Below are 27,829 nucleotides of genomic sequence, written 5' to 3'. Positions count from 1 at the left end.
TTAGGTGAAGAACGAAAATCATATTTATTCACTAAAGAGATTATTGTTGAGGACGTTTGAACAATAACCTTACTTTGAAAGAAAAACAAAGTTATCACATTGATAGAGTATAAAACATATTCCTGAGCCTACTCTATCACACATCATTCACAAATTTTACTTATTTTAGAAATTTTCATTAATAACTTACAAAACAAAAATATTTAAACAAATACAAAGCAATTAAATAAACCCTCATGACAAAATAAAAGTCAAAACTTTTGAGTTGTCGGCCAAAGAAGTAGTAGATTCGTTCGTTAATCACCTACTTTGAAGCTTTTTCAATTCTTCACCAACCTACCACACCACACTTAGTCTTTTTTATACGACTATCTACTAAAAAGAGCACCTAACCTTATCTTTTATACCACTATATAACATCCACTCACCCTTATAAATTATAATACTTCAAAGTTCAAACCACTTAATAATATGAACTTCTCAAACTCTTCCTATACTCGTTTTTTTCTCCTTACAACAATTCTTGCCTTGTTCTTGATTACGTCTCATGTAAGCGCCTCGAATTCGGCCATCGACAACTTCCTTCAATGTCTTCCTCGCTACTCGAATTCGTTATATCCAATCTCCAATGCTATGTATAGCCGCGAAAGTACTCCTTCTTTATCCTTCTTACAGTTCTACATAGGAGATCATAGGCTTAATGACACGAGTTCGACCTCGAAATATAGTATAGAGACCTTGGAGGAAAATTATGTTAAAGCTATTGTAGTATGTGCAAGGGTTTGTGGGTTACAAATTATGATTAAGAATGGTGAACGTGATTTCGAGGGTCTCTCTTACGTATCGGATGTTCCTCTCGTCCACCTATGAAATTGCGAATTTGCGGTGCTCCTTTAGATTAATTGGATGGTTGGGTGTTTCGCATCGGAGTTGTTCAAGGGGTTGATTCCTTAGTGTTTTTCTTGTGTTAGCTTATTGTACACAAAATGTATATAAAAAAACAAAAGTTGTAGATAAATTAGGGTCCCAAGTTGAAAGTTGATAGAATGTTTGGTAATGTGAGTCACTCGATCGTTTTGTGAATATTAAAAGCATCCCTACTTGAAAGTGTCATCTCAAGTGCAACAAATTATTCAATTATTTAGATACAAAGTAATCTAATAAATTTGCTTTGTATGAAGCTATAATTGTCACCCCGACTACAATCATATACTGTCATGTTTTTTTCACTTTGTTTTCCACAATTCCACGGAATACTTAAATACTTTGTACTGTAACACTTAAGAAGTACGTACATTTGAATTTTTTTGAATAACTTTGACGGTCAAATTTCTTCCAATGACCACGTATGAGATTTAGGTAAGGACTAAGGAGAGTGTGTCTTATTGAATCATAATCTCTTACTAGTCAACTTTGTCTAAATACTTAAGCAAGACCCTTTAAAGCTTGGAAAAACAGACTGATAATCTCCACCCCTAAATTACCTTTGATGAGGATTGATCACATAATCTCATAATTATGAAATACGGAATACTAATTCTTTTCATTAGACCAAATAGGACTTGATAATGACCAAATATGCATATGTTCCAAAGTAGTCCGTGCCTTATTGTTTTATTATAAAAACCAAGAGTTGTACTTGGTACTAAATACTTACAGTACTTTTTTGGGTGTACAAGTGTCAGGTGCAGAATATGATGCAATTATTGACCAAATGTACGGCTATATTTTCGACAAATGTCTGCTTGGTGCAGACATTGATGCAGTTCATTAATTTTCTAAAATAAAATCTAAAGTAGTGTACTTTACCAGTTTACCACTCTTAAAAGTCTTATCATGATTCTTGTAATTATATAAATCTACACTCTAGTGTAGGTAGCACTACCTACACCCCCAGTCCCCCACTATCCACTTTCCTCCAAAAAAAACACAATGTTTACTTTTTATCCCAAAAATATAAGATAGAGGCGTTATTTTCTCTCTTCTAAAATTAGTATACACTTTTAATCTTCACTCTTCAATCCCTCAAAATCAAGCACGGTGTTTGATATAAGAGATGAAGTCACACAATTGCAAGGATAATTGTAAATTATTTTTAGAAAAAAAGTAAAAACCCAAACCTTTTGTTGTATTAATCAATTATTTTCTTTAAATATATGAAAATTTCGATAGTAGTTCTTGAATTATTATAATTTTTTTATCATAAAAGTGATTTATTGTAATTATATTAAAATAATGTTTGGTATACAGTTTTCTATGTTGAATTTATTTATGGTGTGTTATTAGATTACAACATTGCAGACATAAAAAATTGAAAACAGAGTTTAATTATCCTTATTTTATGGATAATTTGATCTATTTTGTAAATTTATATAAATGTAAATTTAGTTTGTAGTGAAAATTATTTTTTATTAATGTTCATTTTCATTTACATAAATGTTAATTTATATATTAGTAAGCGGTCATTCACATATTAATAGACGATTTTCAGATTGAATTCTAATAATGTCTATTTTTGGCCGATTTATTCACATATTTTCTGTAGGTATAATTAATTTAGTTCATAGTGAAAACTATTTTTGATGCTCGTTTGACTTTTAACACTTGTTCATGTTCATATTGAAAGATGTTCATTTATATTTCAATAATTGTTCATTTTCATATTGAACTGTATACGATCATTTCTAATAATGGGTTCATATTTATATGTATAAATGTTTATTAATGGTTTAAAAATTTGATCTCTTATTACATAGGATAATTATATAAGAAAGTATGTAGAAGACATCGATATAGATATTGAGAAAGAATATGTATTAAAAACAACACGCAGGGAAGACGATTTTACATACATGTTATCTATATATACGAAATGTATTAAATGACAATGTCATTTTGTAAGATACAAGTTCATTTTTATTTTGAAATTATGTTTATATTTACAATAATATATGTTCATTTACATATTGGTAAATGCTCATTAACATATATATGCACATAATTATTTTGATAGATATTTATTTAAATTTTATTAAATGTTCAATTACACATTAAAGGATATTCATTTAGGTTTAATACATACTCATTTTTTATGTTGTAAAATGTTCTTTGAATATTAATGCCGCACATTAGATATAAGAGATGATGTTCATTTTAATAAACAAATTTTTACATTTTGGAAGCTAAATAAATACTTATTTCTATTTTATGAATTTTATTCTAACATTGGTAGCTAAATGATACAAACCATCTTGAGTATGCGTATGATATTTCTAATATGGATTGCTCTTCCTCATGAAAAGTAAACAAGTCATTAAACTACAAAATCCAATGCTCATATTAGAAAAGCTCATAAACAAAAACCTAAATGTTCAAACCGACTTCGTGATAGTCTTTTGACTGCCCAAACAATAATGTTCACTTAATGTTTGTAAAACAATTACATGTAACAGTATAGCTGTAAGGAAATGCATTAATATTGTAATTAAATTGAATTTATTTTATATTGAAAATTATTTTTTAACAACGTTTTATTTACTACCTCCGTTAATTTTTTTATGTGCGACTTTAGAATATTTTATGTCTCACAAATAATACCCCAAAGTTGCACATAAAAATTAACAAAGGTAGTATATAAATACAATTCTTAGACGTATGTATAGTATTTGCATACATCTTACTATAAAACTTACACATAGCTCTTGAAATGAATATTTGATGATACAAAAATGAACATCTGTTGAAACACGAATAAATAAAAATGAACATTGGATGATGCAGTACTTCTAACAATAAAAATGATTTGAACGCAGCAATCCTTATAAATAAATTTGCTCTCATTTTTATTTATAAAAAATTCTTAAAATTCAATTTAGAAAATATATTAATTTGAACAAAAAATCCTTGTTATAAAAATGAACATCTAATGATTTATAAATGAACATTTGCCAATATAGAAATGAACATATTATAAAAAATTTACAGGAAATTCATAAATGAAAAAGGGCAGGGGTGGGGCACGCGCGGATTGGAGGGGGGTGCAGGCAGTGTTCCCTATCATGGGATGTAGGTAAAATTTTGTATGATTCTTGATAAAGCCCTCCAAGGCCCAACTAGCTAAATTTATTGAGAAAAGTCTACGCTGCAATCGCTAATTATACCAGCCCAAGCCCCAAGATCAAGCCCAACACTTTCAAAACTAACTCCCTAGACTGTTTGTTCGGGATAGTGTTATTAATAAATTACTTCCTAGTTTTAAGCTAGTACTTCTTTTTAAGTAGACCAGGTTATCAGGCAGGTCGGCTTAGGGTTGGTGTGGGTTGATTACGGGTGAAAGATGGTCACATTTTATTGGATCAATAGCAGTTTAGGTTAATACAGGTCGCAAGTCAATAGTGGGTTGATAATGGACTGGCCATTAAAATATCAATTAAAATAAATGGCTCTGTCCATAAGGAATCCTGTCTATTGAAAGCCCTTTAAGGTTAATCCTAACACTCTTAATCTCTTATCATTGGATTACTCTACCCAATAACCAAGTCTAATTGCAAGAGAGACAAGTAAGATAATCTCCTTCTCTGATTCAAAGCACCTTCACCCAGTAAGATTTTAACCTTAGACGTGTGCCTAAACTGTAACATCAAAATTTAGATGTAAAATGTGTGACTACATGTATTACTGCAACAATAACCACCCCTTCAAGTATAACATATACGAAGGATCATATCAGAGCCGAGTGTTAAGAATTTGATACACTATTACTAAGACGGAAATCACTAGGCTAGTACCCTGGGCTATAAAATTATTGGTGACCGAAAATGACGTAAATGAGTCGGTATGAATAGTAAATCTCCTTCAAAAGTTGAGTGAAGAGAAATAGCATGAGTATCATTGTCGTAATAAATGTAATGTTGTATCTTTTGCTTTGTGTTGGTTGTGTCTTACATTCTCACATGCTTCCAGCTTCCTGCCTATTGTCTGCTCTATCATGTTTAATGTTGTAACATTACTGTGGAAATGGGTTTGGGTCCATGATAAGGATTAGTCCTATCTGACAACTAGCCTAGGGTTGTACATTTTTTGATCTAGATCAAAATATCCTTAACATTTAAGGACATGTTTCATATGTGGTAATAACTTATACGAGTAAGTATATCTACAAATTTAATATTGTTTAGTTAGTTTATACCCGCTTACCAAACAAAATATGAAGGCTTTAATTTCTTGAAATTTTGAAGTTCTTTGATTTTTAAATATGTACAATTAACATACAACTGTCAATTGATGAAATGAAATGGAAGTGACAATTGGTGGTTGAGCATAACAATCAAGTAATGTCTTCACTTTTTGAGTTTGTGCTGTCAATATTTGTGCATGAACCTCATGTTGTTCACTGGTAAAGTAGTAATTTATCCTACATAAAGAAATAAAATGTACTAATTACTCTATAAGAATATTATTTATGATTGCAATTTAAAATCCAATTTCTAGTGTTTAGGACTGTCTTCTAAAAATGTTTTAGAAGTCAGAATACAGCCCATTCTCAAAATGGCATACATTTCTAATTTGAGCCTTATTTCGGCCCAATAGATGACAGGCCAAGATATTGGAGTTACATACTTAAATTTCACTAATTTCCATTCAAGACCCTTCGGTCCTCGTTCGTGTTTTTTTCATAATTTACTAGTCAAAATCGAGTTAGTATTATATACTCTTGGATCATGTATTCCATTTCCGTACCAATTATGATTGAGTTATTTTGCCTAAACCTTATATTATTTTGCTTAAATATTGTATTATTTTGCTAAAGCAGTATGTTACTTACTTCAACATTTAAAAAATAAATAAATAAATAAATAAAAACAACATGCAAGAATGAAATAATATGTACTTATTTAAAAATAACATATATATAAATTGGAATGATAAAGAGTTCATATCAAAATAAAATACTGGTGCCAAATCAACAGTAAATTGTAAATTTGTTTCCTACAAGCCATAACACGTATCGTTATACATCAATCAATCGTTGGGGACATTTTTAACCAATACCAAATGTATTAATGCACATTCCTTAACCGGCCATCATATAGGGCCCTTTAGAGGGGGGGGGGGGGACGATTTCTCAATCGTGTCATGAGTCGTGACCCTTTCAATGAAGTGTAACATACACTAAAAATTCCACAAAACACTCAAAATTAATAACTCAGGGACAAAAAAATGGAAAGATAGGGTCCTTGAATTGATTCATTAACATATACTAGTAAATAATTGAGTCAGATTATTCCATTTGCTATTACTTGCTTGCTATATGCGTCCAACGAGGGGCCGATCCATATCTCATACAAGTAATAATCATATACTATATCATATACCTAATTGGCTAATCGATCTTATATTTATTTCAACCTCATTTATATTTTAATTATTCATACTACACTATACTAGTACTACTTGTCAAAGATAAAGACGTTGAGTTTCATTGGTTGAAAACAACTGCCCTACTACCAACTTGGACATCTTTTTCTTGCTAAAAGCTTAGGGCTTTCTCGAAGAAAATTCTAAAGAATCTTTGCAATTTGTTGATGTTTAATTTGTTGATGTATTACTATTAAAAAAAAGGCATTGTAATTATTAGGGTCCTATATATTGAGTTAATTATAAAAAGTAATTGAATTTAGTGCCCAAATATATGTAGTTAATTAGCTAGCTGGCCATATGTAGGCTCCAACATTGCAATATTTTGAAAACATAGGCAGGACAAGGCTAACTGGCTATGGTATATATCTACATTTTGAAGGAATATTATTGCACGTTAGCTGTGATATGAGTTAAATAGGTTAAAAAGAAAGGTGCCTAGGTCTGTATAGTAATTCAGTATAATTTGTTAATGTTTGGACATTTACAATTTTATCAATATGATTCAATCTTTGATAATATACTCTTAACCACAGAGTAAAATTTTTCTTAAAAAAAAGGGTGATTTGTGTACTATACGCATGTGAAAATGTTAAGATCATATTAACAAATCACATGTGAGTAGTGGTTTTATTCAACCTTTTTAAAAAAAATAAAAATGATAGATTATAAGTTTATGAGTTATTCCTCTTGTTATTAATTGGTGTAATTTATAATGGAACCTTATAGTGGTTTTACTTTCCTTCTCATTAACTAAGGAGCAAGGACTAAGGGCATGTTCTCATTGACTAAACTCAGCTGAACTGAACTGAACTGAACTGAACTTAACTGAATATTTTATAAGAGAAGGAAATTAGGAGCTGAACTGAACTGAGCTGAGCTGAATTGAACTGAACTGAATTTTAACGTATGAGAACATGCCCTAAGAAGTGCAATCCGAAATCCGAACCATTCTAAAAGTAACTTAAATTTAAGAGTGAAAGATGATGATGATTTTAGCTAAGATTTATAACTCCGTCATCCAATCAAGTGATTAATTATCTAGAATATATATGCATAGAGTATAATAATTGGTCTTAAAAGAAAAGTAATTCGCTTAAAAAATTACTCTTGAATAGGATAGTACAAAAATGACTTCCCACCTACGTTACGTTCATGTCAAAGTTCGTTATCAAAGTCAAGTATACAACGAACCACTCATAGCTTATAGTCATATACATTAATACATATAATAACTCTCATAATGTAAGAAGTTTATATGCTTGTGTTTTAGGGGCTGATTAGAATTACTTTATTTTCTTCTTTCAAAAAAGAATTACTTGATTTTCGATACACAGAAATCATAAATGATAAATAATACACACAATATAAAATTAGATCTTAAATTTTAGGTGGTCTTAAAACATTAGCCAACTAGACTACTATCGTACTCGTATTATTTAATATATATTGACAAAAGGCTATAGCTATCATATTTAATTATGTAGTGTTGTACAAGTCTTTGCAAACACTTAATTAAAAGTGAGAATCCCATTTATGAGAAACTATATCGAAGCCTTCATATTTTTGACAATTTTGTTATCTTTGTATGATGACGCAATTTACGAATTTAGCAAGAAATTACTCGTAATCAATATGATAACGATTAGTATTATGCTTTTCCTTAATTCCTCCTCGAGCATATTGAAGTCAAATATATTTTGTTTTCGTTGACAAATAATTAGTTTAGTTGAAGAAACTAGGGCTTGTCATTACGCCACCCATGCATATACACATAGTACATTATCCTTTTATTTGAATGGAGATTTCGAATATTTCTCACTAAGTAAATAATACAAGTACAATTAACATGGAATACTCACTTGATTCCGCCAAATTTAAAATAGTTATTTATTTATGCATTTTAAACAACACATTGAAATTAATACATCTAACAGACTCTCATATTTTTGTATGTTTTGTGAAAATTAAACATCAAATATTGTAAGGTATACTTGTAAAAATACTAAATTGATAAGAATAATTAGATGTATTATGCAGTAATAAAGGCTAAAATTAAATTTGAGTGTAAGGTAGCATAATACTTCATTCATAATATGTAAAGTCATGGTATACACAACTTTAAGATCATATATACTCCATAGGAAGACATTAAAAACTAGAAGAATTACATGCATAGTACGAAGTACAACAATTTTAATGCGTAATTATAATTAATTCTTAAAATGTCGGCATACCAATCTAACTCTGTGAATCAAAACTGTAATTATACAAGACAATTCATTCACATAATTAATTTAGGTCATATATAAAGACAAAATAAAATCAGATTAGGTGATTGCAACCTACTATAACGGCATTGAGTACAAAAGTTGCATCATCTAACTTCTCTATGGTCACAAAAGGTGATTTTGGTGCAAAGTTGTTACAATTGTAAACGATATTTCGTTTTTTTGGCATAAAATCAAGGTGAGGGCAGATGAACTTTTGTATCTAGGTAACAAACAGTACAGTTTAAGTGTGTATACATTCTCTTTGCTGTCATACAACATAACTGTTCATGCAAATATGATACTCTAGATAAAATTGACAACGCAAGCAAGCAATCTAGTCGTCACCTTTTACTTTAGTAGATTCATCTTGAAATATATACAAGCACGCAATAGTAGATTAGAGTTTATCTAAACCTTGAACATTTAATTACTATCGATGACTTGACTATTACTCGACGTAATTAATTTGCCCTAATATAATTGTATGACTGTCATTTATACGAAGATAGATATTATATGTACATTAATACAATTATGATGAGTAAACACTTCAACACTTGGCATTATTCTCTATTGCTTCTTTTCAATTTGTACAAAAGAAATCTCGTGCAGTTTGATCTTTGAAAACTTAATATAATTGTATGACTGTCATTTTTACAAAGATAGATATTATATGTATATTAATACAATTACAGAGCTTTTTTGTGGCCTGCGTGTGGCCTGCTGCCAAGTCTGTAAAAATAACGGATTCTGACAAGCGCATAACGGGGTTACTGTTCACGCGCATAACGGGGTTACTGGTTTCGTCAGGGTTACTTGTATTTTTCAGGAGTTACTTGTATTTTTTTTTTCAAGAGTTGTAATTTTTTTTTCAGGGGTTACTTGTATTTTTTTTTTTTCAAGAGTTACTTGTATTTTTTTTTTCAGGGGTTACTTGTATTTTTTTTTTCAGGGGTTAATTGTATGTATTAGTTATTCAAGGGTTACTTGTATTTTTTTTTCAGGAGTTACTTATTTTTTTTTTTTCAAGGGTACTTTTTTTTTTTAGGGGTTACTTTTATGGGTTAATTCAAGGGTTACTTGTATGAGTTACTTATTCAAGGGTTACTTCAAAGGTTAGTTGTATGAATTACTTATTCAATGGTTACTTGTTACTTATTCAAGGGTTGCTTGTAGGTTGGTTTCAAAAAAAAAAAAAAAGGTTGCTTGTAGGCCCCATACCAAACCAGTAACACCCTACAAGTAACCCCCGACCAAAACCAGTAACACCCTACAAGTAACCCCCAACCAAAACAAGTAACACCCTACAAGTAACCCATGACCAAACCAGTAACACCCTACAAGTAACCCTTGACCAAAACCAGTAACACCCTACAAGTAACCCCTGACCAAACCAGTAACACCCTTCAAGTAACCTAACCCCTGACCAAAACCAATAACACCCTACAAATATCCCCTTACCAAAACCAGTAACACCCTATAAGTAACCCTTGACCAAAACCAGTAACACCCTACAAGTAACCCCTGACCAAACCAGTAACACCCTACCTTTCAAGTAACCTAACCCCTGACCAAAACCAGTAACACCCTACAAGTAACCTAACCCCTGACCAAAACCAGTAACACCCTACAAGTATCCCCTGACCAAAACTAGTAACACCCTACATGTAACCCCTGACCAAACCAGTAACACCCTACAAGTAACCCCTGACCAAACCAGTAACACCCTACAAGTAACCCCTGACCAAATTAGTAACACCCTACAATTTTTGACGTAGAATGTTCGATTTGAGATTCCACGAAGAAAAGGAGCTCAAATTTCTTTGGTTCTCATCGATTTCACTACCTCAAATGTTGTTCATGATCTTAAGGATAATTAATCACAATTTTTCACAACAATTTGACACCCAATTTCTACAATTTCGGGCTTTAATTGTAGCAATTTAGCAAAAAGGAGAGAGAAAATTGGTAGAGTAGAGATATGGTTGTTGGTGATGTGTGGTTTGGTTTGAAGAAGAAGCTAAGAAAAGAGGAGAGAGAAAATGGGTGGAGTAGAGATATGATTGTTGGTGATGTGTGATTTGACTTGGAAAAGAAGCTAAGAAAAAAAAAGGAGAGAGAAGAGTTGTAGTATTTTACAAAAAAAATAAAAAAAAAATTGTGGCCAGCCACATACAAAAATTTGTGATACAATTATGAGTATACACTTCAACACTTGCCATCATTCGCTATTGCTTCTTTTCAATTTGTACAAAAGAAATCTCGTGTAGTTTGATCCTTGAAAACTCAAAACACTGACTTAACAAACTTTTTATAAAGATCACAAGCAACTAAGTATAAGTTTATAGAGACATAACGAAAAATTGAAAATGACGAGCATACCCTTAATAGCCTCTTATTATTTTTGTACGCATCTATAGTTATTCAAACCATACATAGATTATTTTTGTTTTTTTGAAACAATGATACACAGATTATGCACATTTTAACTCTACTTTAGCTGCATTTCTTTGACATTAGCTTTTTACCTCTAATTAATTAAGTAGCTGGACATCGTGAAAAAGAAAGAGACAAATAGAAATTTCTAACTTCAGCTTATAATTTTGACACGGACATGCCAGCTGGACCATAAGTGAGATGGCAGCACCCTAGTGGTTTCCATCTTTTCAGAATTAATTTCGTTTTTGTTGTCTTATCATAATCTCTGTTTCATACTACCTCCGGTCTAATTTACTCGCAATAAAGGAATATTTTATGTCTCACAAATAATACCCCTTTATTGCGAGTAAATTGGACTGGAGGTAGTATTATTTGTAACGATTAGACATTTTTCCTGTTTACTTTATGTTAAATCGTTACAAATAATATGAAATGAAAGTAGTAGAAACATTTGGCAATTTTTTATATTAACAAGTTCGAGCACAAATTGACTTTTCAAAACCTAATAATTATGCATGTGAATGACTCAAAAATGCATATGCATGTGTTTATGTTTATGTTAATATTTCATTTCATCATTTCAAATATTGAGAACGAAATAACACTGTATTAAAGTAGATAAGTACTCTTTATTTTGTTTCATCAATTATACAAACTATGCATGTGTATGACATTTGATTTAGCCTAGGTTTGACGGTCCAAAATTATTTACTACTCGAGCTTTGCACGAAGTAATTGCTATGTCCTCTTTTTAATTTGATTGGGTGTATTTATTATTGGGATCATACATATATTCAGAAATTCATGTTATTTTAATTTTACAGCAGAAGTTAGCTGGAAGTTCGTGCTTGCCTCCAGATAATATGGTGGATCAGACGATCATAACGAGAATATTAGAGCTCCTTAATGAATAATTATCCATATTAGTGGTACAAAGTACGAGTATTTTATACAAGTATTTAATATGACTCACATTACATTATATATGGGTCATTCTTCCTTTTCTTTCATAATATACTAGTCCATATTTATCAATTACATGGGATTCTCCTTAATAATAATAATTTATCAAAACTATATTAGTGTGGTTTTTTTTTAATCTTTTATTAGTTTGTTTATTAATCACAAGTTGTAATCAGTTTTGTATGTATCCACACTAGACACTACTTTACATTTTGTGTTGCATTGCCGTAATGCCATTGATCTCTATAACCTACTTTCCCTCGAAAAGCAATTCAGTCATGAAAAGAATACAATTATTTCTTTTACTCTTCAAAAAAAAGTGTGGATTTTTCTGTTAAGGTTGCTAGTCTTGCTACCTACTCTCTACTTTATTTATAAACTTGTGACTTGACCGTTAAACTTGACCTAATACAAAATTATAGGATCTAGATCAATATTGTGTTTAGATTAAATTTAATGAGTTAAAATTTATTCGTTCATTAAATCATCATTCAAATCTGAATAATGTTGTAAACTAAAACGGATGCAATTTAACAGCAAATACTCCATATAGTATACCCTATTTTTATGTTTTCAAAAACCAACAAGTTAACCAATCATATTTGTACGCGATTCGTAATAAGCTTTGATCACCTGAAATTTGGTCCAACTCAAATAAACCCAACCTGAATCCTAATGCAAAGCTTCCTCATTCAAATAAACCCAATTCAAACCAAACAACACACCTCTAATTGTGACTATATAACATTATACTTCGTATATATGAACTATTGAAATGTCTAGTAGGTGAATTCGTGATCAATGATTTTAAAAAATTAAAAAAAAAAAATGTTATAGTATTGCCTCTTGCATTTCCAGTGATTTACATAACAACGAACACACCTCTAATTGTGACTATATAACTAAATTAAAAGATGTAAGTTAGATCAAAATAATACATGGAGACAATTAGGGCTCATAAATATTCAAAAGGTCAAAGTAAATTAACTTTCGAAACTGTAGATTATCACTCATTATTTACAGTACAGTATTATCAAGTGCAATTAAATCTTACAGATGTACCTGCTTACATATAATGCTTGATGTATTGTTACTTTTTTTTACTATAAATTAAAGACATACTTCAAGTTATTGCTTTATACCGTTACAACTTACAAGTAATACTACTATTAGGAGTTTTAATTAATGTACGACATTTGAATTATAGATACCTATAAATTAGCTTTCACCTTTATTCATTAATATCACTTGGCACCAAAATGAAGCATAATAGACTTCATTCCATATTTCCATCAACTGCTTCATTACTTATGATAAGAGTTTTTGACTTTTTATACCCTTCTAACCCTTCTAACCCTTCTAACACACACACACACACACACACACACACACACACATATATATATATATATATATATATATATATTAGTTTTGTGCCCGTGCGATACCCGGGTTGTTTATTGAATTTTAAGATAAATTTTTAATCTATGTGTCAAATTTTAAAACATATCATTGATACAAAATTAGTTAGAAATTGATGTGTTTTTGCGATGATTTAAACTATATAGTATGCATGTAATGACTAATAATAATAATAATAATAATAATAATAATAATAATAATAATAATAATAATAATAACATTGTGAAAAACATTTCTTAACCCGTAACCTGAAATAATGACCCTGTCCGAAATGACTCGTGACCCGACCCGATTGACAGGTCTACACACAATAATAAAATTATATTAGATTCTAAAATATATTGTTTTAATTGATTATAATATATTATAAATAATGGATGTGGTGCATTTTGAGCTAATTCCTTCGCTCCAAAAAAATACTATGATACAAAAAATAAATTTATATGATAATTTATGAGTGTTATAATTTATTTATTTTTTAATAAAATTATAATTTAATTTGTACATATGAAATATTGGTACTTTATTGAAAATAAAACTCTAAATTAACAATTTTATCCTAAAATCCTATCCAAATTTGATTGAAAATAGAATTCTAAATTAACTTTTAATTTTTATCCTATAAATTGAATTCTATATAACTCTATCCTACGTGGCGCGACACTTGGCGAAAAGTTAGAACGCCAAGTGTCGCTATCTCGTCGCCTGCCTAAAATTTTAGCTTTATATATTAGTTATATGATATGATATGATATGAAGAGTTATCATGTACCTAACCCCACTTATAAGATTAAGACCTTAATTAATTGATTGATACTTTATGAAAAGTTATGTTGAGTAAGCGCCTGTTCTGATTTATTGAACTGAGCTAAACCGAACTGATTGGAGCTGAAGTGAATTGGACTGAATAGAGATGAAATGAATTGTTTATGAGAGAAGAAAATTAAGAACTGAATTGAACGGATTGGAGCTGAATTGAACTAAACTGAACTACACTAAAATTAATCTAATGAGAACAGACCCTAAATACATAAATTTGTCCTTGTATAAAATGTGACTAAAAATAATTGACATATTTTCCATAAAGAAATAAAATGGGGCAATATTAATTAGTTATGGACAAAGGGATTATTATAAACCACAAATATACATGTGCTTTTGCCTTTGAGGGGCAAAACAGGAATTCAATACATGTATTTCCAAATTCAAGTAAAATTTTATCAACATTTGCATTTTCTTTTTGACGTTTTATTGCTGATTACAATATTTCATCGTACCACTTTACCCCTCACTTATTACAGCCTACAACTTCACCTTTAATTTCCTCCCAAATTTTCCAAGAAGAAAAATGTAAAAATTGAAAAAAAAAAAAAAAAAAAAAGAAAAAAAAAACTACAAACTATTGGTATGTGTAACATACAACATGTACGAGAAATAATAGTAATAATAATATTAATCAATAAAATAAAATAAACCCAAACACTCATTTTTATCTTAGATCACACTTGAGTGTAAGAGGCAAATATATATCCCAAAAATCCCTATAAATTTCCTCAATTGGCGGCGAACAAATTTTGCAAATTGTAAGGAGCAACAAGGTTAGATCCTCCACTCCAGAACTCTTTAGAGAAGGCTTGATTAGCCTTGTCCGTCGGGTGCGCGGCGTCGAACCACAAGTACTCACTTGGGTTACTACATACAGTGAAGCTTTGGTCTTTCTTTTGGCAAGTGAAATCACCATTGTATGATCCACTTCCACAACAAGCTGTTTCGCTTTCCCTAAAACCTGTTATTATCAATTTGACATATATTATGTGATTAGATTACATGAAATCTCCTACTTTACCTACTAAACATATTATATATCTATCATATGGTATTGTTTGTTTGATTAAACAAAATTTAATGTCATTTTCAAGGACAACTTATTACAATTTATAATGTCATGTTCCATGAAAGACTTGACTTATGCATGTAACAACTAGCAATCAAGCAAATGTAATATACAAGGACCCACGTCACATGAACTAGCTACACATTTTTCAATTGGAATTTTCTTAATCAAAGCCGATTTCTTAGGCTTTTTTTTTTTTTTTTGGTACCATATGTACCTGTTTACCACATTTTATCACTAATCATCGAAACAAAAGCACCGACGATTTCATAGTCTAATTAGTAATTACTACTACCATGTTTTTAAAGGGAAACCTAACTACGATTGGTTCTTTAATAACGCCTCTAGAAATTTACACCCTTGCCCTTTTACTTTTTCACGGTCTTCAGTAAATACAAATCAAAACAAATCTAACAAAATCTCCATCATTCAAATAAATTGTTAGAATAATATAGGCAATAATACGGCCAAAATTAAGAATAATTACCGGTACATTAATCACAATGAAATTAAACAGGACATGGAGAAAAACTTCTTGTTGGCTTATTATAGATCTATGTGAATATGTGTAAGTAATAACCTGTCTCTATGTAATTTTTTAATCAAGAGTCATTAATGTAAAAAAATTCAAGATCTTGGGACTCGATTTTGTTCATTAAAAAAAGAATTGACACACAGCAAGCTGTAAATGACATGGTTCCTCTAAACTGACAAACAATTAAGGTTTAAAGAAACATAGAAATTAAAAAGACACATTAGTTGAAAGCCACTACTTGACCCATTTTAGTGCAACTACACAAGTGTGCATATAATAATTGAAGGCAAAGGGAATCAAATCATATGATTATAACATAAATAATTACTACTAGAACGTACCACCCGTCGAAAATTTAAATTATTAGAACGTACCGTATCTACTTCCGTATATCACACGGAGGTACAAGGAGGTGTAGAAGTCGTAAATTGAGTATTTGAATCCTGGTAGATTGGTTTGCAATCTCTTGGCTAGGGCGGCGAACTTGGCATTGTGCATCTTGGCTAGCTCTTGTGGCTCCGGTGCACAGGTTCCTTTGAACGCGAGCATGTACTTCATTGATGGCATACACCCAAGAGGACCAAGGTTTTGGAATGCAAATTTCCTTCCTCCTTGGTTATAGATTGTCTGTATCAATCAACAATCAAAAATCAAAAATTAATTCAAAATTAATTATAAACCGTATGAGTTTTAATTTTGATTAAAAAAGGATCCTCTGCATAGAGAGAATCCGGTGTTACACTAGCTTGTTGAAATAGATTAAAAAGTAAAATTGTGTCACATAGACACGTATAAGTTACTACGTATCAAAAAGACCTACCCTAACAAGGTGTTGAAAACCCGTACGTGTTGCCATCTCTTATTCCCACCTTATATGAGACATTAAGACCACTTCTAAGGAAATAATACTCTTAATATCTAAGTCAGAAGATGATTTCCCAATTTGTAATTACCAAGTTACTCCGTAAAGCTTATCTTTCATCCAAGGTATTACTTAAAATGAACTAGCTAATCACTTCCTTTATTAGAGAGAATCCACATCATATCCCATTAGTTCAAAACCTTCTAATTTAGCAAGACAATAAAGCTATGTCACATCTACTACAAAAGTAAGCAAATCGAGCTGTGAATTGGTTAGCTAATGTCTAGCACGTTCTTAGTCATCTTTTCTCATGACATGTTTGTCAACGATACTAAATCTTAGTTTTTGTAACATTCTATTATCATAGTATATTAGTATAGCATGCGATATTGCCACGTACTCCGTAGTCAATACACAATTTCAAGTTCGGGTTAGAAATTGACAGCGCTAATTACAGTAAAACCCAATTCACAAGTATAACTTTAACCAAATTAAAGTTTACAATAAAAAGCGAAAAAGTAATTAAAGACGAAAAATTAAAAAGCAAGAATATATAAATCAAGAATTCTTACTTTAATATGTATAGTGAGGTTGCCAAGAATCATATTCATTTGGCGATTCCTTTTGAAATTGGAGAGAGGGAGCTTTTTAACATTCTTCTGAAGAAGGGTAACATAGTCATTTCCAGCAATGTTAAACAAGTATACAGCTTCAGATAACAGCTTATTAGCTTGCGCTTCTCCAACTTGTTGCTTCAATTTTTGCACCATTTGTATAAAATAATCTATTTGCCTCTTCAAATTTATCTGGACCCCCCAAAAATACAATTAAATTAATATCAATCCATAAGATAAGCATACAACATAGAAAAGAGGATCCAAAATCAAAATTCAATCAATCCAATTAAAAATTCTTTTTCGGCAATTCAATAATGTAAACACGATATGATCTTAAGGTTGTATTCATATTAAGAACATCGAATTACTGTAACCAATTAAGTTAATTGACATCGAAAAAATCATAAAAACATATGGCGCGTATACATGGAAGTTGTCACATCAAGTAAATTTCTCCTCAGATTTGCCACAAGTGCCAGCTAGCTAGAGAAGTTGAGCTCATGATATGCATTAAGTTATACTTATATCAAAGATGCCTAAAGTAGTGATTTTTTAAAAAAACAGATGCTAAAGTTGGCATTTACTTCAACTTTTTCACTATTAGCTTGTGATCTTTCGTCAGAAGAGGTAATAAATGGATACATTTTTTCACCTACCAACCTTATTTTATTATTTTCTGCCAATTAAATCTCGTGATATGAGTCAATAATCGCAGTAAAAAAAAAAAAAGAAAAGTACAGTGTACTAGATTTAACTGATCTCAAGCTAATTTTCACTAATTTCTATTATTATTGTTGCTTCATCTTCACTTCAATTTCTTCAACAAATTCTATAATTTCAACCTTAATTATTTCGTAGGTCAGCTTAAACTTTATTTAAATAAATTTTAATTTTATTTCTTTTGAAAAAGTACACCGACAGAAAAAAAAATATATGATTGAAATAATTACTAAAATGAATTGATATGACATACCGTTTGAGGGCGAGTTTCAACAAGAACACAAGCACCAGCAGAAGCAAAATTAATTCCTTTGGTATAATCTTTTAATCCTGGCAACAAATAGGGTTGCAAAAAAGGCAACCCCGCGAATTGAGCTGCGAAAAAAAAAAATATTTATCAGCTTAAGATTTTGGTTGAGTTGATATTAACTAAAACAATGTGTGTATAATAATAATTACTAACCAATGAAATCGGGGATAAGACGACCGTCAGAGTATCGACCAGACGGCTTTTTAAAATAAGTTTCGCCGTAAGGCCAGTACTCGGCCCCCGCGCCTTTGACACCGTTGTATAAGGTCATACCATCGTCGTAGAGCGAATCGCCGAAGACGAAAAGAGGGGGTTTTTGGGCATTAGAGGGGGATAAGGAGAGAAAGAGTAGTGTGGTGAATATGAGCAATGTAGGAAACATTGTGGTTGTGATTTTAGGAATGTGAGAATCGAAAGTTGGGTTGGTTTATTTGATTTAAGTTGTGATTTATTTATGTGCAACCAAAATCAAAATGAAAACCAAACCAGCTTTTGTGTTGGGGGTCTTAATTATTTGGTATTGCAACTGTTAGAGCTAAAGGTAAGGGATAAGATTTTATTGTATTTAAAGGAGTGAAGGGGGGTTATAATTTTTTTTTATTATTATTAAATATTTTGTAACGAGGGAAGTTGCGTACCGCGTTGCTTTTTTGACACATTCTTTTATGAGGCTGTGATTTTTTTTTTTTTTTTTTTATTATTAATTTTTTATATAATTAAATAAAATTCACTCATGTCAAAATAGTCGTTTGGTTTTAAATAAAATTATTATAAGCCAGGTAATTGAAGTAAACATTGAAAATGATACACTACATTCGTTTAAGATGTTAACCTTTTGTATTTAGTCACTAATTACAAATTTTACTTTAAGAATTGTGTGTAGCTCTTATTTAAGGAAATTTTAGTTATGTAGGCTATTATTTTGATGTTACGACTTTGTATTATTTTAAGTCTTTAACAATAGAATACTCTTTTTGTTTTCTTCTAGTTTTACTTTAGAAATCTTGAAAAATTCTATTCAAAATGGTTTGTTTATGATTCAAAATGTAATCATGTGAGATTTTATTAAATTTTTTGATATTTTGTTTTTAAATACATAGTTTATTTTTTATTTTTTATTTTTATTTATTTATTTTTTTGTAATATATTTTACATATATGAGGATTAAGATTTAAGAGTTTACATATCTAAGAAATACACCTAGTATAAAAATATCTCTATCTTACATATTTTTTAATTTTTCTTAATAAGTGTTGGAAAAAAAAAAAAAAAAAAAAAAAAAGTGAAAATTCAATCTTAAAAGTTAATTGGAACAACTACGTTTGAAAATGATTTAAATGAGGAATAATAATGAGGGTTCTTATTGACTACCTAAATCAAAGGGCCTTCTTTTGAAATATCACGGAAATACCAAAAAAGGTGGAATAGGTGGGTGTTGAGGTTAGTACTTAGTACTCCTATACTAATTACATTTAATTTTCTGAAATTGATGAATTGATGATACATAGCGTCTTCTTTTAATCTAGGACATTCAATACAAGTATACAACTGCGCATAGTATAGGATTTTGCTAGATTTTTATGAATAACAATAGTAATTATACTTCTAATGACATTGAATTATACAAGTAAATAATACGGAGTAGTTGATATGATTATTATGTTATGTGTGTCGACATGTAGATCATTAATCAATTAACTTTTACCATTTTATACTAATATTAACTTTAATACTAAGTACTAGCTATCTCATGAATTTAAATTTATGGCCGAGGCCGAGTTTTATAAGTACTAAATTAACATTAATATCTAGCTAAATGTTACACTACTTATTGGTGGTCTTTAAGTTTGAACCTCTAGTGTTGACATAGCTTAGGCATCCTTCATTTAAAAGTAAAATTGCGTTAATTAAGACGTTTGAAATAATTTATTATTCTTTACAGAATATTAATGATACAGAACTAATAATTCATATGATCAAGACCTTAACTTACTTATTTAGATTGCGTGAAGGCAGAATATGATCACATATAGACATTGTTATTGACACGCGTCTTTCTCTATCTTCTCATTCCATCAATCCTAGATTTTAGGTGATAGTATCTTGCATGGTTAATGTAACCGATCTCACACTGCACTTTTGAATAACACTTTATTTGTCTCTCTTTTCATCATCCCTAAATTGAACCTAGTGGCGGATGTAGAATATTTAGTGTGGAGGGGCACTAAATAAAAAAAGAGCTCTTTTCATCATCCCTAAATTGAACTTAGTGGCGGATGTAGAATATTTAGTGTGAAGGGGCACTAAATAAAAAAAGAATAACACTTTATTTGTCTCTCTTTTCATCATGCCTAAATTGAACCTATGACTTTTAGTCCATACTCAATGCATTACCATTATGACAAAGCTAATTTGATGTTATTTATTGCATAAAAATTGTATTTAACCTATAAATTTATATATTTACTTAAATAAAAAAAATAAAAAATTTGGGGGGGGGGGGGGCGGTGCCACCCAGTCCCCTTCATAGATCTGCAACCCTAATTTAATCGAAACACAAAATCTTTCAAAAAATGTACTCTATACTTTGTTAATCTCCTAGTCCTATACTATAAACCCAACACAATAAATTAAAAAATTACTCCATATAGCAATAATAATAAAATTCTTATAAACTACTCCGTATGTTCTATATTATAATGGAACAATATATATTATATAAGATCAGAAGTACAAAATTAATATAATTTAAGAATTAATTCTACAAATACTATAATTAGCAAGTTCAAGTAATCTTATTATAATCCTAAATAAGTAAAAGTGGTTAGTAATTTGGCAGGGAGCAAAGAAGAAATGATCAAAGGTAAATAGAATCCAAAAATCGATAGCGTGGCCAGCCAAAATTAAGAACCTAAACTCATCATTAAAGGAGGTTATCAAGGCATAATCACGCTGTCAAACCACATTATTTGATTAAATTAATTTTATGTAAGGTTTAGTTTTCGTACATAAATGTATATTTCTAAAAATTTAATTTATTTATGTATCAATGTATGTATGTATCTTCCTGCCATAAAAAATGCAGCTACCTTACTTTCTTGCTTGCTCCTACTTATTATTCGAGTTATTATTGCTTGCTTGTGATTTAGTTTTGGTACTTGTATTTATATCATCGGTATTCATGCCATAAGAAATGCAGCTAACTCTCACCTTTTGCTTCTACTAATTACTATGCATTGTTGTTTAGCAAACCTACTCTCTATTAGTCTATTATATTGTCCATGAGGATCGGAATGGGAAACAAATATGTTGTACATAACCTACCAAATTAGATCACGCTCTCCTAAACAACCTACCTATATGGCTATTTTGTGGATAAGACTTTGCAGGCTAATTTTGGTTTCGCTCTTTTGGCTAGCTCGAAGTTTTTTTTTTATTATACTAACGTTATTTTTTTGCTACTTTCGAGCTCAATTCGGGCCGTTAAAGGCTAAAATGGCCCCTATAGCTTTAACCGAAGATTTTTCCGGCATGTAAACCGATGAAAAAATTAAATCGGGCTGCAATTTACAATTTATACGAACTTTTGGGTTGTAATTTGCAATTTTTTTTAAATGGCTGCAATATACAAAATACGAACTTTAAATGGCTGCAATTTGTAAATTTTTCATGAAATTATTACTATATGATGAGTATAATAATCTCGATAAATTGCTCAGTTATAATTGAACGTATCAATCAGTGACCACTGATCACCATCTATATATCTAATTAAACGCGTTATATTGAAGATTTACCTTACTGTACAGGCTTTACATTAAAAAGAAATATTCATCACTTTTTTAGAAGTATTTTTAATAATAGTCATCCATATATTTATAATGATAATTAATTAGGTTGATAAACATGTATACATAAATCATGGATAAATAGTTGACAATTAATGTAAATACTTGTTAATTTTTTTTAAGGACCATAATCAACTACTACACTTGATCAAAGAAGAGTACTTTAAATTCAATAAATAATATTTAGTTTAGGCTTCTCAAGTTCTCATTTCTTTATATTATAGTATGTAAACGAGTAGCCTATTTTGTTAAAATCTTAAGATCAGAATTGCTAGACCTAAGAATAAAAAAGAGATTTTTTTTGCCCTCGTCTAACTATCTTACGTATAGCTAGCTTAATTAGTTACATTTAAAAATTAAATTATTAAAAGATGACACCTTATAATACATTGTTGATTGTACATGTCAAACCTTAAGTACAATTAGCAACAAAATCAGGACTTAAGCAAGAATTGAATTACGTAAGTTGATTGCTATTAATTAAAATCATTCACGAAGTATATATATATCTTGCACTATTAGTTTGATATATGTTAATATTGTATAGTAGGAGCATACGTAACTCAAATAATTATAAACTATAGGTAAATGAATTGACATACACCCTCTATTCATGGACATGTAATTATAATAATGCATTAGTTTGTATTAGCGAGTTTTGTCGGCCAACGACAATTGTCTGTTCCCAATCTTTGATTTTTGGAAACCCTCTAACAAATAGCGCCTCTTCCTCATATTAATGAAAAAAGAATTTGCATACGTTATACGGAGTAGTACGTTACTACGTACAAGCAATATTTTATAGTACATTGTTTTTTTGGAATTAACGATCATATATTCATATACTTTCGTATGTGTTATTTATCTGATTATTGTCTACATATGAATAAGTAAAAATCGGTTTAGATAGATAAGATAAGTGCAAACAACATAAGCGGAATAAATTAGGTAGAGAGTAAATGAGATCGGAAGAATTTCATTAAACAAATGTAATATTTCTAAACAAATTAGAGCATGTCATATGTTCTAAATTAAAAGAAAATTATGACTAGTATTTCTAATGCGACCCTACTTAAATGGAGAAGTAGATGGTTGCATAAATATTAAGTTCGGACTGAGAGATTATTATGATAAAGTAACTGTCAACCACGACTAATAATGGTAATCTGAATTCAATTTGGCTTTTATTTATGATGAACATAAAGTCAAACAAACTCTTTAATAAATAGATGAAATTATATTTATAATTTGCTCAATAAAGTACGTCAATAATCATGTATAGGATCGGATTATTCTCTTACAAAAGTATGCAAATTGATCTTGTAGTGCAGAAGTAATGTAGACATGTAGTAGTAGTACTAGTAATATACATACACATACTTGTATAAGATAAGATTATTGATTAATTAATTAATTAATTAATTAATTAATTCAACCACCACAAAATTACAACTAACATTATTAATTATAGTATATGCTTTACACAATTATGCATGTGGTTATGCTATTCTTGTCCCTCTAATAAATCCATGCATGCATATTATCAAACATTCCGCTGGCTCTGCAAAACAAGAATGGGTTGTTATGGGTCAATAATTCATATGATGGCTAAGCACCCCCAAAATAATTTATACTTTTCGATTCTTTTTTAGCCTTTTTTCTTTGGAAAATCCTTAATTAATTAATTAGATTATTACCCTTAGCTTGGACTTTTTTTTTTTTTTTTTTTTTTTTGGCTTAATCATAGCACGAACGAATCTTATCAATTAAGAAAATTTAAAATGTTATGTTATCTTTACTCTCGTTTTTGGAGTATACTGTAACTAACAATTAGCAACAAGATTAGGATGAGATAACATGAACGATAATTATGAAATCGATTTTATTTTTTATATAAATCATTTTATTTATGTATTAAGTTGTTTTGTGCTACTTGGATACTCTTTAATTTGTTTATTTTTGGTTATAGTTTTTATTACATTGATTGTATATTCATTTTCTAATGTATATACATATATTTAAAGTATTATAGGGTTGATATGCTGTTATTTCTAATTTACCTCAATGATTTTTTATTTCCTAATGATTTCCTTACATACCGAATTATAAACTAATTATTAATTATAACGAGACTTAAAATTTTGAAAAAGGTACTCCGATCCGATCAGGATTAAGTCTTTGCACCTTTCATGAACCAACTAACTAATACAAAGTACAATTCAACGACTAATAACAACATTAGTTATATAGTAGTACTAGTTAATTAATTGTATGTAATTTGCATGCATAAATCACATATTCACATGGTAGATAAAGTACTCAACCTTGTGAAGCTAGAGTTACAACTTTTCTAATAAACACATGTGGTAGGAATAAGCTAGGGAATTAGTTTAAGTTCATGAATCATATGATTAAGTTTATAATAATGTCTCCATAAAGTGGTTTAATGAAAATATGCTAATCCTAGTTGGGTAAGATATAGTAAATATCTTATCAACTACTCATCATAATTTATTTTTTTTAAATAAAAAAAAATCCAATAAATCAAATTCTAACACCCAATTAAAAAAAAATTGTAAAAAGTGGTCCAATTAATAATATTCCAATGCTTTTAGCAAAGGGTCCCAAAATAAAGAAGAAAGCACAAGTGTTAAGGAAAAAGTACCAAAGGAATTGGGTATAGATTAGAGGACAATAAACTAGGGAGGAAGCAAGAAGAAATAAAGGAAGTTGATTTTAGAGGAAGCGGGCCGGGCTTGTTGGGCTTGAAAGGACTTATGGGTGAAGTTGAGTTGCGTAAAGCCACCCCGCTGGCTGCTGCATGAACGGGCCCACTCAACCAAATGTATCGGGCCCCCCTTTGAATATAGTTTAGGTGGAGCATTCTTCGTAACCCCAAAAATTTCCTTGTAAAACATTCATTTTTTTGGACCACCGTCTGGTGCATGGATTTTATTTTTTGGTTTTTGTGATGATGTGTAAACTACCGAGTTTTTAGATAAGAAATCATATGCTAATGTACGAGATATATGAATAACTTTACTACAAAGAATGCACGAGATAGCACTAGTGAATGGATATAATTGAATGTTTTTTTTGTTTAGTAGATTGTATAGCTTTTTCGGGATTTAGTATTTGAAAAATTATGATTATAAGTTGTAATATTAGATTTAAAGCTTACTAGACTTCGACTATAAAGGATTCAAGTCTAACTAAGCTTTTAGCCATAGAAATTAGAAAGCCCTTCCTACACACCAAGCTTTCTACATTTCCAAAGCCAAAACGAACTCAATAGTTTCTTTAGTTTAGACGGAGCAAATCTTTTGTTGGCTGATCTAGGTAATACAATATATACTACTCCGTATTTAGGTCTATAATTTAATAATTTATACCACGTACATTGCATGATCTATGGACTATGGAACATCTATCAAGAAATCAATTACACAACTGACTAGATTGTTATTGTTAATTATATGTTGTATCTTAATCAATTGTAATTATAATATTTTTAATTTATCCACTAAATATGCATTAGGAGTTTCCTACAACGAAAGTTTAATACTTCGTATTTCTTTTTGTTTGCCTTATTATACCTTTCTAGTATATATGTTACGGAGTATAATTTTATATACTATGTGTGTTATGTTCTTAATAATTTAATATATATCCCTTGTCTTGTTTTGAAAAAGACTAATCCACCAATACTTTAAATAATGTGTGTCATCAATTCAGGAAAAGAATCTTCTTTGTCTAAGCCTACCTGTACTCTAGAAAAGCAAAGCAGCCAGACATGAGACATCCTAATTCGTCCTCTTGGAAGTTTATTGAATTTTCTCTTTCAAAAGTTGCTTCATTTCTTTGAAAATTCTTTATACCAAGTTTATTGTATATACTGTATTATTCTTGTATTAGTATTTTTTATGGCAAAAGAAAGCAAAGGCAAGCTTGATTAATGATTGCAAATTAACTAAATTATAGTACGGAGTATATATCTTTGATGCTATTTTCCACCCTTTTAAATAGTTGTCTCCTTGATTGTTATACTATACTGATTGTTCAAAATTAAATCATCATTTCCTAATCAATACGAGTACTATTGATTGATGATAGAATTTTTCAAGATCAGATTTTTATTATATTTAGTTTAAACTATTTTTAGTTTAGACAACACTTACGGTGCATAATAAAACAATATATATTACGTAATACTTCCTCCGTTTCTTTTTATTAGTCACGTTTCTTTTTATTAGTCACGTTTGTCAATGCACTTATTCAATCATTAATTATCGATAAGCAAAAATTATGAAAAGTTGATATTTTGAAAGTATATAACGTGACGAATCTAACAAGATCCCACATGACTATATTTTTCATTAAGTATAAAGCACAAAATACGGTCAAAGGAAGGTGGATGAATAGTGCTAAAGTCAAAACGTGTCAACTAAAAAGAAACGGAGGTAGCAGTACTTAATTTTATCATCAAAATAATTAATAGATTCACGACAAGCTAAGTGAGCAGTATATATTAAGGTAAGTGTAAATTGTTTGAAAATTTCGACACATCATATCATTTACTAGGATTATTTTTAACATTTCACTCTGATAGAGCATATATAAAAACATAATCATTAGCTTAAATTTTTAGTTGAGTTCGTCCTTTAATATAGTATCAAGAGCTAAATCTCATTCACCTCTTATTTCAAAGTGGAATATTAAAAGCTGGATATGATGTACCCTATGTTATATCCACACTTCAAACCAATGAGCTCTCTTATATGAGAGGGTATGATAGTGTATATAAAACGTTTCTGAATTTTAATCATTAACTTAAACTTTTGATTAAGATAATCCAGTAACACACATTCTATAAATGATTCTTAGCATGTGAAGGCCAAAGTGAGGACAAATATACGGAGTGTTCAAGAAGGTGAAAGCTAAGATAAGGATAGGGGTGAAAAGCTACGTGTTAGTTTATAAGGCCAAGTTTCTTAGGTCTAGACATAAATTACTACATAAGGTTAGAGTAAAGTTGTAAAAGATTTTTTTTATTTTGTCCTTTGTAACTATTGGAAATAAGTCATTTTCGTGTTTTTCATAGTGGAAGAATTGTGATGGTTTAGAAAATGACAATACTACGTCCAAATTATAATACTTACAAAATTTAATTAATAATATAGTAAACGTGCTATGCTATACTACACTTTTTATTCCTTTATATATTATTGCCATTTGGTGGCTCAAATAATTGTACTTCACAAGTGAGAGCAACTCCTAAACGAATGAAGTATTTTGGATGACCAATCATTAGTAGTGGTGAGCAAGATACAATCGATTGACGTGGGGAGTAAAATACAATCGATAAACGTTCTTTAAACTTAACATTTTCGTAATTGTCAATCTATAAATTTGACTGATAAAATCTCTAGTAAAAAAAAAATTTAAATTGATTTCCTAAAAATACTTGTATACATTGAGATAAATTTAATTAACTAATTTGCACATGAATATAGTTTTCCTTATACGAAG

The 27,829-nt window shown here is 29.9% G+C and overlaps 1 protein-coding gene across 1 annotated transcript; it reads right to left on the bottom strand.

The window, feature by feature from the left end:
- Positions 1-14,718: 14,718 nt before the first annotated feature.
- Positions 14,719-19,006, bottom strand: LOC145624376 (GDSL lipase-like). Its single transcript, XM_081677399.1, has 5 exons — positions 18,606-19,006; positions 18,396-18,517; positions 17,378-17,611; positions 16,318-16,570; positions 14,719-15,300 (listed from the first exon to the last, which is right to left on the bottom strand). The coding sequence occupies exons 1-5, from the start codon at positions 18,832-18,834 to the stop codon at positions 15,068-15,070; spliced, it is 1,071 nt and encodes a 356-aa protein (XP_081533525.1). The 5' UTR covers positions 18,835-19,006; the 3' UTR covers positions 14,719-15,067.
- Positions 19,007-27,829: the final 8,823 nt, after the last annotated feature.

The sequence above is a fragment of the Chenopodium album genome, chromosome 3 (genome assembly GCF_948465745.1).
Source record: "Chenopodium album chromosome 3, dcCheAlbu1.1, whole genome shotgun sequence".
In the NCBI taxonomy this organism is placed as follows: domain Eukaryota; kingdom Viridiplantae; phylum Streptophyta; class Magnoliopsida; order Caryophyllales; family Amaranthaceae; genus Chenopodium; species Chenopodium album.
The sequence above is the reverse complement of the archived record's forward strand: the minus strand, read 5'-3'. Positions and strand labels throughout refer to the sequence as shown.